Raw genomic sequence first — 15,521 nt, 5'->3', positions numbered from 1 at the left:
GCTCAGACACATCAGCAGCACATGCAGAGTCAGTATCCAGGCAACACCACTGGTCATCTCCTGAAGAAACCAGACCTGCCTCTAATCAGCCGCACATCACATTCAACACGTGTCAGAGCCCGGCTGCTTTCATAATTACCCACAAGTCAGCTGGACTCCACTCATGCTTCCTGTTTTAGAGAAGCCAGTGCATGCCATTGGTGAGACGGATAAAGAATAGCATTGTTTGATTGATGTCTGATGGTTATGCTACTTTATTCATAGTTCGGCACACATTTTAACAAACAAAAGCTTTAAGTTTGTAGAGGCAAAAAGTGTGTCCCCAAATATGTATTATTCACTGTTTTTAAAAGAAATAACCAAACACAAAATCCACATTTGTTTAACGTTATCATTATTTGTCAGGGATTAGAACCACAAACATGCCGTCTTTATATATTTCCAACAAACAAGAATGATGCCTTTGTGATTGAATAATGCTTCCACGTTTCGAAAGGTATTGTTTTTGTTTCCTGTAGTTAGGCCCAGTAATAACAGACATTACCCAGTAAACTAGGCCAAAACATGAACAAACAACAAGGAGTACCGTAGATGACTGTGAAGAGGATGAATCTGTGAACTATAGGCATTTAAGAATGTTGTGTCACATGTAGGGGTCAATCTACATCGATATATAAACTTCTGTAATATCCATGGGTTTCAGAAGGATGAGAAATTCAGATTGTTGCATAGAAATTAACAATTTAAAACCTAATATATCTTTTGAATGGGAAAACAATTAATTGGAAGCTAAAACAAATATCCGCACCATCAAGACAAAAAAATGTCACTCTTGAGTTGACTCTGAAACCAGTTTGTCAGAGAAGTATTTCTGAGGCAGAGCAGACAGTGCGTGATATTTTGTGTAGTGTGAAGAACAAGTATCTATTCAGGGGCACTCTTTCCTCCTTGGATCGATCGCAGAACTTAATTTGATTGTGTCGTGATCGTGTCGTGATTGTATGACAGCAGCTTTTGTAATAACTCAATCGCAAACTCAATCTTTTTACATAGACTTTTGCTATGTGTACAATGTTGGTCAAATGGTAGCAAATGGTATTTGAGAAGAGCTAAACTGTGATTTTGATTCGAAGGTTGTGAAGTGCACATGACAGGTCCTCATGTTTTCCAAATTATTACTTTGTTTGGTGGTTGTTGTCCTTGTGGTATATATATACCATAGTTTTGAAGTTTAAAGTTGAAAATTACATTACCTCTGTCTATGTCGTCAATAGGCGACATTTCACCCAAAATGCTGGGACAATTTACATGCAACGGACACATTTTTCTGACAGTTTAAACTTAAATTTTACAAAATAAAGGTGTTATCAAGTATTTGTCAAATCATGTCTATCATGTAATTTATATGGATTTTGGCCATTGATTACAATATGGTTTCTAGGTAACAGTTATGTCACATCTGTTACTCATGTCCAACCAGGAATTGACATTATAAACTTCACCAAAATTGTCACACTGGGGAAAAATAGGCACAATGGTTAATAAATCCTTAACATAATCACAGTCACTCCGATATAGTGAAATGGAAAGTTCTCATATGAACTTTAATCATGACTAACTAATGCTTATTACTTTGCTATAACAAGGCGCAGCATGTCCTTGTTTACAGCATCCTTCTCTGTAGTTACATCACAGTCAGATGGCATCGGGCAATAAATCCTGATGAGGCGGTGACTAATGAGTGTTCATTTCAAGCCCAGGTTTATGGTGTCATGTAACAGCTGCCATGCTTTAATCTCCACAGTCGCTGACAATTATGTCAAGTTAACACAGGTTTATACCCAGTAAAACTCGCATAACGTCATTATCATTATGAAATTGAAAACGTCTGAAGAATCTTAAGTCATATCTTTGTGTGTACTTCAGTCACTTCCATTGTCGCAGTCTATTTTGGAGATTTTAAAGTCCAACTCATCGCTGCAGGACAAATCACAGGACTGTACATGCCTGTGTGTAACATGTGGAATTTATCATTGAAGTGGTGAAGAGTCTTGAAGAGGCGTGCGTGTAAGTCGGGCTTCAGGCGAGGAGCCAGGCCAGGAAAATTAACATAAAATGGGTGTAAACGTAATATGTGTTTAAGCTGTTCTTTGGCTTTAGTTACTATTATACAGAGATATATTTTGCTTCATATTATTACTCACACAGTTGTACACATTGTAGAGAAAACGTTTTAATTGTAACTAAATTCAACATCAAACTGTGAACTCTTTCCATCTTATCCTGTCTAAAATAATTATCAATTACATGTGTGATATATTATACGTATAGTGTGGCTCTAAATCTATAATGTATGTGTTTGACTTTAATTACAGATATAAATAGTATATTGATTCATTGATTTGCACCTGTAGAGTCAAACCAAACCAACTGCAGTTAAGAGACATCAATGATTAAAACACAGATACTTTTATGCTAAACTTTTCTCTTTTAAAAAAGCTTAAACGTTGCATCCCCAACAGAGTTTTCAGTGAGTAGAGTAAAAAAATCTCAAGATTTGTACGGCAAGGCAAAAAGTTTAAATGTCATTCAAAACTGAAAGATCACTTTTTGTCAGCTCAAAGGGAAAATGTTGAGTGTAATGTTGTGCCGTAGGTTCCTGTACAGCAGGGGTGTCCCAACTTTTTTCACCAAGGGCCGCATTTTGAAACTTAAACGGGGCAGAGGGCCACAAACAACTTGACGATGTCGAATTTGTTGAATGACAAAGTGAATCATTCAAAATGTTGCATTTGACGTAATTGCGATGAGCCTCCACACCTTTAATTAGACCTAGAATATTAATAGGTTGGTATAACATCAATATGCTTGAACTTTCCCAATTTCACAGTAAAAAGTACTACTACCAACAAAAATTGGTTTGAGGGCCGCATTTGGCCCCCGGGCCCTAGTTTGGACATGCCTGCTGTTCAGGCTTTACTGGCAGATGATGGTTGAGTTATCAGGAAGAAGTGGAGAATCTCTGGGTAAAATCTGTGCTTACGACCTGGGAAGAGCTAATCAAAATATACAAGCTAAACAAAGATGTCCAAATCTTAAACTGGTTGGCTTATGATCAAAGAGTTGAAGCTAACAGCACAGATCTGAGATTCAAGGTCTGGATAGCAAAAGGTATGAAGCTTTTCCACCAGGTTGTAAAAGATAGTCAAATGAAAAGCTTTGATATGTTGAAAATAATGATTTGGCTTGGAGAAACAGGAGAAACTTGTATAGGTATTTACAGATAAGGAGTTATTATAACCAAGAAATTAAACAAAGCACCATTATAACCATCTGAATGAGATATTTATTAAAGCTTATACATCAGAACTTTCAAGGGGAATCATGTCTAATAAATTATATTAATACATTCATAGTCTTGACAGATCTACTAAATTAATTAAAACAAATGGAAAAGAGAAGGTACGGTAATGTTGTTTTGTCAGATTTTGAGTGGGAAAATATATGTACATCCCAGTGGAGGACCACAAAGTCACATGTCTGGAGGGAATTTAGTCTGAAAATTTTGTCTTGTTATTTCATAACACGATGTCAAAGTGCCCATTATCCACAAGGAAAGACTAACTGCTGTAGAAACTGTGGCAGCCTGTCCAGTAATTTACCATGTGTTTTGGGACTGTCCATTCCACACAAATTCAGAACTATTTACTTGGGTCTCAGAACATCTGCCATGATAACAGTCGGTGGATACATTTAGAGTATACTTCTGGCTGCAGTGAAAAAGGCCATTATAAAAACATGGATGTCACAGACTGCTCCAACAATCGAGGACCGGACCACAATTACAACTGACATTGAAAAATGTAAAATAAAGAAAAGGGGGGAAAAAAAATCACATTTGGACTTAAAAACTGACCTCTTTGACGGACTGTGGACAAAATGGAACTCTTTTAAATTTGACTGTGCTGTGATTTTTTTTAGTTTTGATAGATTACATACTACTAAAATTTTAGTTTGCTCTTTGGTCTTGTTTTGTGTTTAGTTAAAACACAACACAGCTACAGTATGTATGTTTTGACAGTGATGAGTGGAACGCTTCAGTTAAACTTGTAATGCTTTTGTTTGTTTATAAAGACAAAGTAGGCTGTTTTTACCTTGACTTATTGGCTCGAGCCATTGAATGGAATTCATTCCATGGAATGCTAGGAGTCATTGTTTTCGCCTGGTTTCTTATTAAAGAAAAAACATGAACCGCTTTAATCTTTGGCCTAGGCACATGAAACTGTGATAGAGCTACCTTTGATGAGTAAAACACACCTGGCAGCATCGCTCTATGATAAACAGGAAGTCAGCCATGTTGAATCAAAGTGGCGATGCCACGTTTGACTTTTTTTTTTTTTCAACATCAGACTTGTTCTAGGTTTTTTGTCCGATTGAGCTCAAAACAACACTTTTTGCATCTAAAGACATTGAAATTTAATAACGATTTAAAACAATGTTGATTTTACTTACGGTCTCTGCGTAACACGGCCCTCAAAAAAGGCTTAATTTCCTGTTTTTTCAAGGACTAGTCTATTGGACAACTATTGGAATTGATCTACGGAGCTCATATTTCACTCACTAATGCGTTTTTATGGTCTGATTGAAAATAATGAATACCCATGTAACAAATTTACACTCTAGCACCCCCTACCCATTGTGTGAAAAACTCAACATTGTCTGATTTGTTTTGAACTCATGGGTTATATTCTCCTCAAGACTTTTTAACAATTGGCCAGCAGGGCGCAATTAATGCCTTCACGTCCTCTTTTATTTTCATGGGACATTTCCTCTCGTGCCGCGGTCTCAGCATTAGCATTAGCATTAGCATTAGCACTAGATCATACGCTCATAACTCACGGAAGTGACGAATTCGGTCCCGAAAGTGACGAATTTGGTGGCCGTTCGTGGCGGGCAGATCACATGCGAGTATATTGTCTGTCTTGCAGCAAGACATTTCCAGATCATTTGGCCCAGCAGTTTGAACCACAGCGTGCCATGCTGTAGATTTTGGGTTTGAGTCTGGTTCCGACCCTTAATTTGTTTTTGTGTTTAGATTTTTCGGCGCTTCCGCTGTACAGCTTTATTCTTTAAGCTTCATTCTTTAGGCTTTGATATTTCCACTGATGTCGTTGCTTGGCAGCCGTGCCTCTACTAGACTGGGCGAGACCAGGAGACCGCCCCCACCTCTAGTTCTTCACTCTGATCACTCTGGTTCCCCAAAAGTAGACCTCCATCACTCCGACTCCCATTTAGCGCTATTAGCCGTTTTTCTATTTCTGCCCATTTAAGCTCTTTTGTTCCAAGGAATCTCCCTGCAGCTTTAGCAACGATCCTGATCCTTTCAGTTCTGCTTTGAGTCTGAGCAGCACAGTTTACAACATCCACCATAAAGAGCACAACATCCTCTCTATCCACAACCAGGGTATTCTCATTAATTCTGGAACCTCCACACTTGGAACCTCCACACTTGGAACCTCCACACTTGGAACCTTCACACTTCTTGGGAGCAGCGCTGGCTCCTCTCTCTGTATTTACTTTAACCTCGTTACTTGAAACTTTCTTGACTGCATCCGCATAGGATATACCTTGAGAGACCTTAATTTTCTGCACTAACCCTAACCCAGCTCGTTTGCTAAACTTGCATCCCCCGTAGGCAGAGCTATGTTCTTCCCCACAGTTACAGCACTTCAGTTTCCAGAGTCCGACCGGCATTATTCCAGGGCTGACCCCTCTTCATCTTCCTCTCCTTCTTTGATGTTCGGTGCTTCCGCCCTACAGCTTTTTCTTTAGGCTTCATTCTTTAGACTACGACAAAATCTGAGGAATAAAGTCTGGCGGTAATGCAACGCTCGGATGCCAACCGCCATAAAACAACATTTCGCAACTAAAGAATAAAGTCTGGCGGTAATGTAACACTTGGATACTGACCGCCATTAAACAACAAAGAAGAAGAAGAACAATAACAACAACAACAACAACAACAACAACTTTATTCTTTAGACGTTATTCTTTAGACTTTATTCTTTCTGCCACAACTCGGGAATTTTTGACCCCGTAAACATCAACAAAAAGCCAGGTCACCGAGGCTCTCTCTCTTTCTCCCTGCTCAGGTCTGTGTTCAGCACGATCTTGCAATTTGTCAGGACAAACAACTATTTAAATTGCAAACTTAAACGGTGTTGATTATTAAAACGACAAATTGAGCGTCGTTTGTTATGTCGCAAAACACAGTAGAAAACATGGACGGGTGGGAAGGCGGTCACGCGGGTGGCGAGAGCCATCATCGCTGCTAGCGACTGTAATTGTGTTATATTGCTGATGACAAATGATTACTTAAGAAATTGGATTTCTGTGATCAGAACAGACAAACTTAAAGGCGTAATGGATAATTTTTCGGCGAATTGAGAACTCAGACGGAAGTGCGCATGTGCACTCGGTTTGTTTATTAGCGCGACGGATTGCATCGCATCTCTCGTCTCCCGTAGAATTCCGTCTTCTCCTGAGCCAACTCGAACAGTCTTTCTCCGTCTTCATTTTGTCCCATACACTGAGGGAACTATGTTATGATAGATCCATGCGCTTAGACACGCGGCTGCAAGTGAGCAGTAGGTGCGTTTTATGATTGATACGTGGCAGGACTAATCGGCAGTCCACGCCACGAGGAAATGAGACTCAGATTTGGGCCAAAAAAATCCATCCAATCCGTCCATTCAACCTTTAAATGTGTTTTCAGATACATAACTCATATTCAGTACATAATTGCACCTGAACAGTCACAGATGAAGATAAACCAAAGTAACATTGTTGTAACATCGTGGCTTCATCAGAACTTAATGGCGAATGCAGAGATTGACAATATATCGACATTGTTATAAATTATTGTGAAAGTTGTTTTGAAGATATCCAAAATTCCAATATTGTGTATATCATTTATAGGGAAATATGCTCGAAAAAGATATAATTAAAAATAAAAATGAATGAAGTTATGCTGTCAACTTTAAAATAGGGATTTATTTCAGGATTTTGCAATTTATTTTGAAGATATTTTACATTTGTCTGATAATTAAACCTCAACCAATAAACCAAAAAAAGGCGATGGATTCATTGTTGTCAAAATTGCCCATCCCATGGCCTACATACACCAGTTATTCAGAAAATATGTAAACAGAAGTAAAAAGTGAAACAAAAGCACATTCATTTAGCATATTTCATTGCTCTTTTCTGTTGCAGGGGAGTCGGTTTCGGGGGCTGACCATGGGTTTTCCTCCTCTGGCTCAGCGCTCGTCCGCCCGGCGCTCCTTTGGCCGCTCCAAACGCCTCAGCCTGGCTCGCTCCCTGGATGACCTGGAGGTAAGACTCAGTAATGACTCATACTGTTGACTGAGACTCCCTCCTCACCATCTGCACAGACTCACTGCAGCGCTCGCGTTATTGTCACATTCAAGCCTCTAAAAATAGTTGCTCATGAGCTTCGTACGTGACACGTCAAGGTCTCCGCTAACATCACCGTGGCAACGTACAGAAGATTATTGCTTTTGTAATATAACCGGTTCTTGATTTTAGCTATATGTGCACAATGGTATCAAGCCTCGAAATAACGGGCTGGACACTGTCAATGACAGACGTAAAAATCTGTTTTGACCGACTCAAAAATAAAGTCTCCGGACAAACTGACCGACGCTAATTTTTCGGCGCGTGTGACCCCATTTAGAATTTTCTAATTGCCCATTCACTCCGCGGCGTCAAAGTGTCCAGTTTACATTCAAAGTTAATGTGAACGTGTGTTTTTGCAACGTGTGTTTTTGCGGCGTGAATCCTGCACATGCGGTTTTACACAGATCGTCGGACACTTTGGACGCTCCACCAGAGTGGGCAGATTTTGGTCACAAGTCTGAATAAACACGCTGAACGACCGTTCAGTCAGCGTGAGTACCGTAGTTTTTTTAAAATGCATTTTTATCGGCAAAGCAAGGGGCTCCACCGCTGACGTCGCTGGAGCGAAAAGCACGCGCTCAGTGCGGCTCGAAGTAGAGCCATGGAACGCACAGAGGAGGAGAGGGAGGGAAAGAGAGAAGAGGAGACGGGTAGTTCCAGAGCGTAATCTTACCTGTAAATGCTTTTTTCTTCTTCACAAATCTGTTTGTTGTTGGCGTGAGCCAAAGGAAAGTTTCAAGCCCCTCCCCCGAGCGTTGCCATGGAGCTCATCTCACTAATAAATTATACAATGCTTAAAAGAGCTACAATGAGGGGCCAATAAGCATACTTTAATATTATTTAATCAATTTGTAGCCATTTTATTTTTAGATGAATATGCTGTATTAAAGAGTGGGGAAGTTAATTGTTTTTAAAAAAATACAATATAAATGTTTCCTTACTTTTTTCTGATAATTGTGAATAATCGTAAAATCGTGATATTTCTCCTCATGATAATCGTGACTAAAATGAATATTGTGACATCCCTACTAACGTGACAAACAAAAGTCACCCAAAAGCTAATAAGACGAGGAAATATGAGGAAGTGTTTGTAGCACTTGGCTTCACTGTGACTGAGGTGGAGACGAGGAAAGACCGGTGTGTCCACTTTAATGTCTTTAATGTTGGCAGCGACATGAAGCCAAATAAACACATCAATAAAACACACACACTGACTGATTCAGAATTAGCCATCACAGGTACCAAATGACTGGTACCTGTCATGTTGACAGGAACGTAAAAATAATTATTTCAAGGCTAATAATCCCAACCTGGGGCTAAGAAAGTAAATACATTTCCACTGATTTACTATAGGCATTAAAACTCTTTCTATTGGTATTTAGCTTATCTTCCTGTGGTCTTATTTTTCTACGGATTCATTTTCACAATTTAGCTTCTTTATTTTATATATCAAAAACGTTTAAAATGGTTTCTGAACATAAACCAGGCATACATTAATCTTTGCCATTGAACTCAAAATTCCTTCCGCCCATTGATGATTAGAAGTATTGAATCTAAAAAATGTGCACAGGTCTAACAATAATGCATCTTTGAAAACAAATACAGCGTTGACATGAACCAGCTAGAAGTAAACAGACAAAACTTGTTTTTGCTGTAAAACTGTTAAACCCTTGAGTCAAAGGTTTTGCCATTTGCTACACTTTGGTTTCTTTTGTGAATATCTCTGTGGACTGCATCTTGTATTAACTTTATTTCAGACACAAGTTAGTCCATAATTAAAAGAAAATTCATCGTCCATACTAAGATGAACGGTTGTTTTGCCGCAGGTACAAACTCTGTATCTGTGTCACTTGAGCGACATGAGTTTTGCTTAACAATGTATCTACAGTATTTGGTCAATCTTAACAACACTTATGAATTGTTTGCCTTCTGTGGTGACTGTATTACTCTTAAGAGGAACAATACAAAGGATTCATGGTTGAACACAATACAATTCTTGAGGCAATTCCCAGATTGTAATTATTTCCTGTCTTCAGTGGTGGATGAAGTACTCAATTGTGTTGAGTAAAAGTACAGAGGCGTGTTCAAAATAATTTTCAAATGGGCTTGAACTCAAACCCTTTATGCAGAAATTACTTAATTTAAGTATAGATACCTAAAAAGTACACTACTTTTACTTTTGTACCACTGTTGTAAGTACAGTATATCCTATGCATTTATTTTTAGGAAAGACACAAGGTATAATCAAACATTACACTCTGGAGTCTGGTAAGTGGGAACAGAACTTTTGTGTTTTCTCTAATGATTTTAATCATTTTTGGACTTAAAGGTTGAATGGACGATTTTTTTGGCCCAAATCTGAGTCTTATTTCCTCGTGGCGTGGACTGCCGATTAGTCCTGCCACGTATCAATCATAAAACGCACCTACTGCTCACCTGCTGCCGCGTGTGGCTCGTCCCCATGAGAGCAGCACTTTCTGCGTGTCTAAGCGCATTGATCTATCATAATATAGTTCCCTCAGTGTACGGGACAAAATTAAGACAGAGAAAGACAGTTCGAGCTGAAGAAGAAGACGGAATTCTACGGGAGACGAGAGATGTGATGCGATCCATCGCGCTAATAAACAAACGCACGTGTGTGTTATATCAGTCCGCACGGGGGAGTGCACATGCGCCTGAGTTCTCAAATCGCCGAAAAATCGTCCATTACGCCTTTAAATTCATATCTATTTTTGCATCTATTTGATCAACTCATAATGTTTCTTAAGACAAAATTGGCATTTCATGCTGAAGGTTAATGGGATATGCCCGGATTAACTGAGGATGGGCCCCTGAGCACAATTTGCAGTTGGGCCACCATGTTCAAATTGATTATTATTTATTATCAATTATTATTATTTTATTATCAGTTATTTTCCTTTCACCCTTAGACCGTCAACATGGCCTTTTGATTGAATCAACTATATCAAATACATAAATAAAATGTCCTTATTATCTGTGACCCTTTTTTATCCCATACTTTTATTTATGTACAGATTTGGCAGCAGGACCTATTGAAATATCACAGCTGCCTTGGGCACATTTGAGTTTTAGTTTAGTTTCTTATGGAGTTTTGCGTCGAGTTCACTTTTCTAATCAGTGCATAAAGTGGAGGCGCGATGCAAAGCTCTGAGAAGTTCGGAAAGTTAGGCAGCTTGGCAGGACATTTGGGCTGAAGTGTGACAGAACTGTGGGAGAGCTTTTCTGCAGTGCAAAGCTTTACAGTGTTTCTATGACACAACTGCCTGAAAGGCTGCGTAAGAGCTCAGACCACAAATGCCAAAAATTTGGTTTGGTGTCATTTTAGTCTGGATCAGAGGGCCCTGGTCGGCAGGGAAGGCCCCTGGGCCCTTTGGATAATCCGGGTATGTAGCTAGAACATATATTGTGTGTCTTTCGTTTGATGATTCAAAACAGTTGCTCTTTTTTAGTGAGATAATTATCTGAATAAAGACATCTCTACAGTTTTGTGGCTATTGCAACACACTCGCATAGTACAAAGGCCTCATCTATAAAGGTTTGCGGAGAGATTTTGCTGATTAAGTTTGTACTTTATAATTATTTATAAAACACTGTCCTCCACGCAATTGGAATCTGCAGCTGGAATCTGCAGCTGGAATCAGCCTACGCAAACCCACGTCACGCCGCTCCCTCTCCACATCCCCAAAACGCCAAAAAAGAGCCATGCAAAGTGAACAAGATTTACATAAACATGAGACGATAATCAGTGTGACTCAAACACAGGGGACAGAGTGGGAGGGGCAGACGGGGCAGCAGCAGTCACATGGAGCTTTATTACAAATACAAATAAAAGTGATTGTAATGACTCCCCTCAAATTAACTTTTAAAACGTAAGATTAAATTGTGTTTCAGTTGACTACACTTAATACTATTTAGAAAGGAGGCTATTTGGTTTTTATTGTGCTTCAGACTCGGACTTCACAGGTTTGAACATGTCCATGTTAATACGTGAACGTGGAGGTCTAACTGGTCAAAGGAGGGGGCAGTGAGGGGGCAGTGAGGGTGCAGTGAGGGTGCAGTGAGGGGGCAGTGAGGTTGCAGTGAGGGGGCAGTGAGGGTGCAGTGAGGGTGCAGTGAGGGGGCAGTGAGGTGGCAGTGAGGGGGCAGTGAGGGGACAGTGAGGGGGCAGTGAGGGGGCAGTGAGGTTGCAGTGAGGGGGCAGTGAGGGGGCAGTGAGGGGGCAGTGAGGGTGCAGTGAGGGTGCAGTGAGGGTGCAGTGAGGGGGCAGTGAGGTTGCAGTGAGGGGGCAGTGAGGGTGCAGTGAGGGTGCAGTGAGGGGGCAGTGAGGGGGCAGTGAGGGGACAGTGAGGGTGCAGTGAGGGGGCAGTGAGGGGGCAGTGAGGGTGCAGTGAGGGGGCAGTGAGGGGGCAGTGAGGGGGCAGTGAGGGTGCAGTGAGGTTGCAGTGAGGGGGCAGTGAGGGGGCAGTGAGGTGGCAGTGAGGGTGCAGTGAGGGGGCAGTGAGGGTGCAGTGAGGGGGCAGTGAGGTGGCAGTGAGGGTGCAGTGAGGGGGCAGTAAGGGGGCAGTGAGGGTGCAGTGAGGGTGCAGTGAGGGGGCAGTGAGGGTGCAGTGAGGGTGCAGTGAGGGGGCAGTGAGGTGGCAGTGAGGGGGCAGTGAGGGGACAGTGAGGGGGCAGTGAGGGGGCAGTGAGGTTGCAGTGAGGGGGCAGTGAGGGGGCAGTGAGGGGGCAGTGAGGGTGCAGTGAGGGTGCAGTGAGGGTGCAGTGAGGGGGCAGTGAGGTTGCAGTGAGGGGGCAGTGAGGGTGCAGTGAGGGGGCAGTGAGGGGGCAGTGAGGGGACAGTGAGGGTGCAGTGAGGGGGCAGTGAGGGGGCAGTGAGGGGGCAGTGAGGGTGCAGTGAGGGGGCAGTGAGGGGGCAGTGAGGGGGCAGTGAGGGTGCAGTGAGGTTGCAGTGAGGGGGCAGTGAGGGGGCAGTGAGGTGGCAGTGAGGGTGCAGTGAGGGGGCAGTGAGGGTGCAGTGAGGTGGCAGTGAGGGTGCAGTGAGGGGGCAGTAAGGGGGCAGTGAGGGTGCAGTGAGGGTGCAGTGAGGGGGCAGTGGGGGGGCAGTGAGGTTGCAGTGAGGGGGCAGTGAGGGGGCAGTGAGGGGGCAGTGAGGGGGCAGTGAGGGGGTGCAGTGAGAGGGCAGTGAGGGGGCAGTGAGGGGGCAGTGAGGGGGCAGTGAGGGGGCGGTGAGGGGGCGGTGAGGGGGCAGTGAGGGGGCAGTGAGGGGGTGCAGTGAGGGGGCAGTGAGGGGGCAGTGAGGGGGCAGTGAGGGGGCGGTGAGGGGGCGGTGAGGGGGCAGTGAGGGGGCAGTGAGGGGGCAATGAGGGTGCAGTGAGGGTGCAGTGAGGGTGTAGTGAGAGGGCAGTGAGGGGGCAGTGAGGGTGCAGTGAGGGGGCAGTGAGGGTGCAGTGAGGGTGTAGTGAGAGGGCAGTGAGGGTGTAGTGAGGGGGCAGTGAGGGGGCAGTGAGGGTGTAGTGAGGGGGCAGTGAGGGTGCAGTGAGGGTGCATGAGGGTGCGCGAGTGACGCAGATGCCCTTCCTGACAGAGCGAAAGTAGCGGGAGAGATATGGGTGGATCAGCCGCAGAGAGACAAATGCTTTTGCTGAATGTGACACTTGAAGCTCTTATTCTGCAATAAAACTGCATGTGGAAGGTAACAACTGTGGTCACTTCTGTGCCTGTAGTGCGCCTGGTTCTGGCACATACATTATTTCATTTATTTAAACAGGGGGACCCTTGAGAGTAAGACAGTAAGCTGTCTGCAAATTAATGAAGAGAATTCTGAGTTTGGGTTTGGGTTTGGTTCGGACTGTGGGCTACATGTTGTGGGGTGTGTAAAAAAATTTTTTTTGTTGCAATTTTGAGAAAAAAATATTGTAATTTAAGTCATTTAAGGATATCTTTTGGTATTTAAGAGAACATAAAAGTAATAACACTCAGGCTGGGTATTACCAAGAACCTCTCAATAAGAAAGGGATCTTAAAAGTTTATTAAATTGATGTTGAATAACAAAATACATCGGAATTTCATGTCCACGATGGCCTTTAATATCAGAACACAATTGATTCATGGATAACTTTAACTGCCGTGATGCAGTAGTCAGCAGGTAATTAAGTCTACAACTTTTTATTTATTTAAAGTAATTATTATATTCCAAAAAAACTGTCACCATATATTGTATTAGGAACTAATGACCTGTCACAGTTTTTCACTAAATCATTCAAGTTTGCCAATAATCCTGCAGTCTTACTCAAAAGCATGCCCAAACTCACCCGTCACAACTGTTCATTTGTCATGAAACAATTATCTAGCCTCTCTCTGCAGCCACAGCTTTGCTCCAACTCTGCACACCACCTTTTTCTTCCGGTCGTTAGGCCTTTTTCCTCTTTGCGTCTCATGCAGTTATGTTCACTAACAGAGGGGGCTTTGTATCGACAGAGGGGCATGAAGGAGGGATGTTTGCCTGTGTGTGTGTGTGTGTGTGTGTGTGTCTGTGTCTGTGTCTGTGTCTGTGTCTGTGTCTGTGTGTGTGTGTCTGTGTCTGTGTCTGTGTCTGTGTCTGTGTCTGTGTCTGTGTCTGTGTCTGTGTCTGTGTCTGTGTCTGTGTCTGTGTCTGTGTCTGTGTCTGTGTCTGTGTCTGTGTCTGTGTGTCTGTGTCTGTGTCTGTGTCTGTGTCTGTGTCTGTGTCTGTGTCTGTGTCTGTGTCTGTGTCTGTGTCTGTGTCTGTGTCTGTGTCTGTGTCTGTGTGTGTGTGTGTGTGTGTGTGTGTGTCTGTGTCTGTGTCTGTGTCTGTGTCTGTGTGTGTGTGTGTGTGTGTGTGTGTGTGTGTGTGTGAGAGAGAGAGAGAGAGTTCATGTGGTGACAGTGCTGAGATAAAGGGGTTTGTGTGTGTAAGTGTAAGCTGCACTTCTAATGAGCGCCGATGAGCAAAACTGACAGTCCCCTCGTTAGGAAAAGCTCTGCACAAAAACATACGGGAAAAATCACACACAAGCTCCAAGTGCACACACACCAGATACAGTAAATCACATTCTTGATTTCCTCACAAATAAAACATGCCTTTAGTTGCGATCATTTTGTGTGCAAGGTTATCAGCACCTTCTGCTCGTCTCACGCTTTTGAAACAATAGCATGCAAGCAAGAAGAGGGGCATAGAATAATGTATCTAAAATATTGTGAATAATACACAGCAAACTGTTCTGTCTGTCAAAAATAATTTGTGGTTTGATAGTTTAAAAATAGTGGACAGAATGAACCATCACCAACGAATATTGTGAATGTTATTTTGAAGATATGCAGGATTTGAAAATTGGTTATATATTGTGAGAAAAAATAAAAATACAAAAATGCTGCAAAAGGAGCTTATTAAAAATTCAAATTAAAAAACTCCTGTCGCAGCCTTTCAAAAAATAGTTACAGGTAATAATATTTCTTCACTTTTGTGGGTATTTTGACAGTCCTTTCACATTGTCTGATACTTTAACCTCAACTAATACATTTCAAGATTTTGCACATTTCTGTCGCCAAAAAACATTTATCGGAATGCTCCAAAAAGTAAATGGAGATACTAATTTCTGTCAGTATTAGCCACCCCTTATGACAAGGGAAACTAAAACAAGAACGGCATCAAAATAAGTCTAAATTCTGATAATTATAGGTTATTTTTAATGGGTCTATATCTGGCGGCGCTTTGTAAAAATCGGATACATTTGCAACAGGTACGTTTCACTTGATATTTCAATACCAATCATGCAGTGCGACTAAATAACAGATTCAGCTTTACCCTTTTTCGCTCTGCTCACCTGCACGATTGGATAAAAACATGCTGACAAGACTGCACTTCCGGAGGACTCGGTCATAGAAGCTGGAATCAGTCTTAAGTGTCTGAGTGGTTCAGTTTGAGTGAGAATTCCAGCTAAAACAACCCGCAGTAATCAGGCAGAGGTCAAACGTACGAACACGAGAGGCAGTGAATGGACACAACA

The 15,521-nt window shown here is 42.2% G+C and overlaps 1 protein-coding gene across 3 annotated transcripts in view; it reads left to right on the top strand.

The window, feature by feature from the left end:
* Positions 1-15,521, top strand: part of rgs12b (regulator of G protein signaling 12b) — an 80,064-nt gene that overhangs the window by 5,542 nt on the left and 59,001 nt on the right. For all 3 annotated transcript variants that reach the window (XM_072464006.1, XM_072464005.1, XM_072464007.1), the window contains exon 5: positions 7,273-7,392. In XM_072464006.1, coding sequence (XP_072320107.1) covers positions 7,273-7,392 — 120 coding nt within the window. The remainder of the gene's footprint in view (positions 1-7,272; positions 7,393-15,521) is intronic.

The sequence above is a fragment of the Eucyclogobius newberryi genome, unplaced genomic scaffold, assembly GCF_026437365.1.
Source record: "Eucyclogobius newberryi isolate DKJ021-1_F unplaced genomic scaffold, fEucNew1.0.hap1 SCAF_4, whole genome shotgun sequence".
NCBI classification, from domain to species: domain Eukaryota; kingdom Metazoa; phylum Chordata; class Actinopteri; order Gobiiformes; family Gobiidae; genus Eucyclogobius; species Eucyclogobius newberryi.
The sequence above is the reverse complement of the archived record's forward strand: the minus strand, read 5'-3'. Positions and strand labels throughout refer to the sequence as shown.